Source organism: Ctenocephalides felis, unplaced genomic scaffold (genome assembly GCF_003426905.1).
Source record: "Ctenocephalides felis isolate EL2017-DRISC unplaced genomic scaffold, ASM342690v1 CF-g0.4_SCAFFOLD_01604, whole genome shotgun sequence".
In the NCBI taxonomy this organism is placed as follows: domain Eukaryota; kingdom Metazoa; phylum Arthropoda; class Insecta; order Siphonaptera; family Pulicidae; genus Ctenocephalides; species Ctenocephalides felis.
The window spans coordinates 37,614,951-37,618,555 of record NW_020537758.1 but is presented as its reverse complement, the minus strand read 5'-3'; the positions used below and the strand labels follow the sequence as shown (position 1 = coordinate 37,618,555).

Sequence of the window (3,605 nt, the reverse complement as noted above, 5' to 3'; positions counted from 1 at the left end):
TAAGATATTTAAATATCACTTACGCCTGAACAACTTTTTTATTTATTAATAAAATTCAATTCTATATCGGTATCTTTTCATAACCATATTATACAACATAAAAGCGTAACAATTATCAAAATATAATTAATTTGATGTAATATAATAGCATGTGGGCAGAAGTATAAAGTGCTGTTTATAAATGCCAAACATGAGTTTACTCATACAATATGGAGTTGCTAATTTTAAATTCAAATCAAGACAATTAATTTGATTCCATATTAGGGTTTTTGACCTCTGGACTGGCGCGTTGTGCGTTAATGGTGTACGAGATAAATTATTCAAAATAGCTACCCATACACTAGCGTTCTTTCCTCTAGGAAAACCGTTATTCCTGACGGAAAGGGGATTCCCGAAGGAAAGATTTGTGTGTTAGTGAAGCGTGACATGACGCTCCAGCATTACTAATTTCTTTCGGGGATGTCTCGACGTTCCTGCCCAAGACATAGTTAGTGGGCACGTAGTTTTCGCGCAGGTTATGTAGTCGCGTTGTTCTTTCTTGTTGCGTGGTTGGACACGGGTTGTTCTTGTGCAATAATAATATTATTGTTTTTTTGTGAATAATAAATAATATTAATATTAATATGGAGGAAGAATTGAGATTGACTCAAGTAACCGAACTGAACGATGATGATTGTGAAGAGAAAAGTGAAAAAGGTGACATAAGAAATGTCCCAAAAGGGATTTTGAAAGAATTTATTGAGACTTATAGAGCTCATCCAGCTTTGTGGCAGATACAGAATAAAGAACTATACCAAAACCGTAATTTAAAAAATAAAGGCTACTTGGAATTGCTAAAGATTTGGAGAAAGTACGATTCACATGCTGACCACAAAACAGTAAAACAAAAAATTCAATCAATTAGAGGATCCTTCCGCAAAGAATTTAAAAAGGCAAGTATACACTTGTTAATACTCGTAGTTATACATAGATAGCTGTCCCAAAAGGGTGCAAAATAGTAAATAGTTTAATATTATTTAAAGGTCGAAAAGTCAAAGCGATCAGGCAGAGGTGTTGACGAACATTATAAATCACATTTGTGGTATTTCAAGTTATTGATGTTTTTAGTAGATCATGAACTACCAACCAGTAGTTGTGACAACATCAATGAGTCAACAAATAGCCCATTTCAAGAACCTGTGGAGGAAATAGACGAGCCCAACGAAGGCAATGAAACCAACGAAGTATGTTCATTACAATCATTTTATCATTCATTTTTATTACAAAATTAGATAGGTAATTGAAAAATCTTATTATAAATTTCTACTCATAAACCAATATATTTCTTGATTATGCTTTCCCTTTTGCCACCATTGCATGTTGCCAAGGAACACTACCATCACCGTTGAAGTAATGGAGGTATCTATCGCGGCTGCGTTTTGCCTCCAAAGTCATATTACGAGTTAAATTCTGCAGTCCATAAAAGTCACCAGTATCAGTTCGCCAATCCCCATCTTTGCGTAGTTCATGAGAGCTTTTATCTTCCGAGTCCACACTTTTCTGACTGAAATATGATGCACTGTTGCGCCGCAAAAAATTATGCAGAGCACAAATTGCCATTATAACTAATGTTGTGTTTTCCGGTTTCAAGGCAATTGCGGTATGAAGCACTCTGAATCGAGAAGCAACAAGTCCAAAAACATTCTCAACAACATTTCTAGCCCTGGATAATCGGTAAGTAAAAATTCGTTTTTCATAGGTCAATTCCACTTGACTAAATGGCTTCAAAATATGTGAATGCAAGGCAAACGCCTCATCTCCCACAAAAACGAAGTTGAGATGCTCGATGTTATCTACTGTTTGTGGTATATTTAACTGATCGTTGATAAGTTTGTCATAAAACTTAGTGTATTCCAAAATACCACCATCTGAATTTCTTCCATTTTTTCCGACATCAGCATAAACAAACTCGTAATTTGCATTTACTAATGCCATCAACACAATGCTATAAAATTTTTTATAATTATAGTAAAGTGCTCCTGTGTTTGGCGGACATGCGATTCTAATATGTTTGCCATCCATTGCTCCGCCACAGTTAGGAAATTGCCAACGGGTATCAAAATCTTCCGCAATCTTCTTCCATTCTGCTGTAGTAGTAGGAAACTAAAAATAAAGTTATATGTGTTAAAAAAGTAAAAACTTATCTTCGAAGTATGTAACATATAAATATTTTTTAGGGAATAGCACATAATGTAGAGTCAGTGGTTAATACTAATATTAACACCAACAACAAGAGATATAGGAATGCAGACGGTCATAGCCCTGCACAAAACAAAAAAATCTGTGAAGACAGGGAGCGGAAATTATTTCTTGCAAAGTGTACTGAGGCACTAAACTCCAAACCAACAGAAAATGATGCCCTGGGTCAATACATAAGTGCAAAATTGGAAAAAGTCGTAAACCCAGAACAAAAGATGTATGCTGAAGCATTGCTAACTAAAGTACTTAATAAGGCAATAATGGGTCAATTGAATGAATTCGTAGATGTAACCTACAGTAATGTAGGACTTTATCCTTCTAATAATTTTTCTCATGTGTCGCCAGGGTCCTCGGCCCATTCCTCATTAGCGTCTAATTCCTTTCCGTCTCCTTCCCTATCAAACAATTATTCCACAGCGGAATCTACTCCTGCTGAAAATGTTAGCCCTATGGGAGGTTTGCGAGCTTATTTTTCCTCAGCAGGTCGTGAATAACAATTATATAATTTTTTTACGTTTTCTTGTTATAATTAGGATGAGTTTTTTAGTTTATTTGTATTTGTTAAAATAAAGAGAGGACTTTTTGCACAAGGTATTGTACTTACTTTCATATATTCCTTTTGCAGAACTTTATAGATGACTCTACATGTTTCGGGAATTATGCGACCTAATGATTGCGGAGAAATGCCACTACTGAATTTTAAACATTCGTAGCTTCTTCCAGTAGCTAAGAATCTTAACGTTACAATAAGTCGCTCTTCTGCTGGTATACTATCTCTCATTTGAGTATTTTGTTTTTGTATATATGGGCCAACTAATTTCAACAACTTGTCAAACACGTCTGCACTCATCCTTAGGTAATTTTTAAAATCGTCGGGTTCATTTCTTTTTAGTTCTTTCAAAAGCTTCATATCGCCGTATTTCGCTCGTTGCAGTAACCATGTTTTGGACCAGGCACGTCTTTTCTTTTTTCTTTGTTGCTTAAAAACGAAGCCTTCACTTACTAACCCAGCACATGTGATAGCAATAATTCTTCGTCTTCTTTCCATAAATAATAATAATGCAAAATAGAAAATTATTTAATATTTTTTTATATAACCGCACTAGTACTCAGCACTATACACTCTGTAAATTTATCGTTTCACAATTAGCAAAATCCTTTTGTCAAAAGTAAAGTGATCGATCGTCAGGATAGATGTGTCTAAAAATGATAAATTTACACACTAACCAACATGCTTTCCGTACAGATCCACTTTTAGGAAGAAAGATTGCAGAAAATATATTTTACGTTAGTGTGCTGTAACAGGATTATTTTCCTCATGAATGTGAGATGACAAGTCTAACAGGAAAATACGACAAGAAAGATGG

General features: G+C 34.8%; 1 protein-coding gene across 1 annotated transcript; it reads left to right on the top strand.

The window, feature by feature from the left end:
- The first annotated feature begins 623 nt into the window (after positions 1-623).
- LOC113373693 lies at positions 624-2,732 on the top strand. The gene is made up of 3 exons (XM_026613973.1): positions 624-932; positions 1,023-1,223; positions 2,217-2,732. The coding sequence occupies exons 1-3, from the start codon at positions 624-626 to the stop codon at positions 2,730-2,732; spliced, it is 1,026 nt and encodes a 341-aa protein (XP_026469758.1).
- Positions 2,733-3,605: the final 873 nt, after the last annotated feature.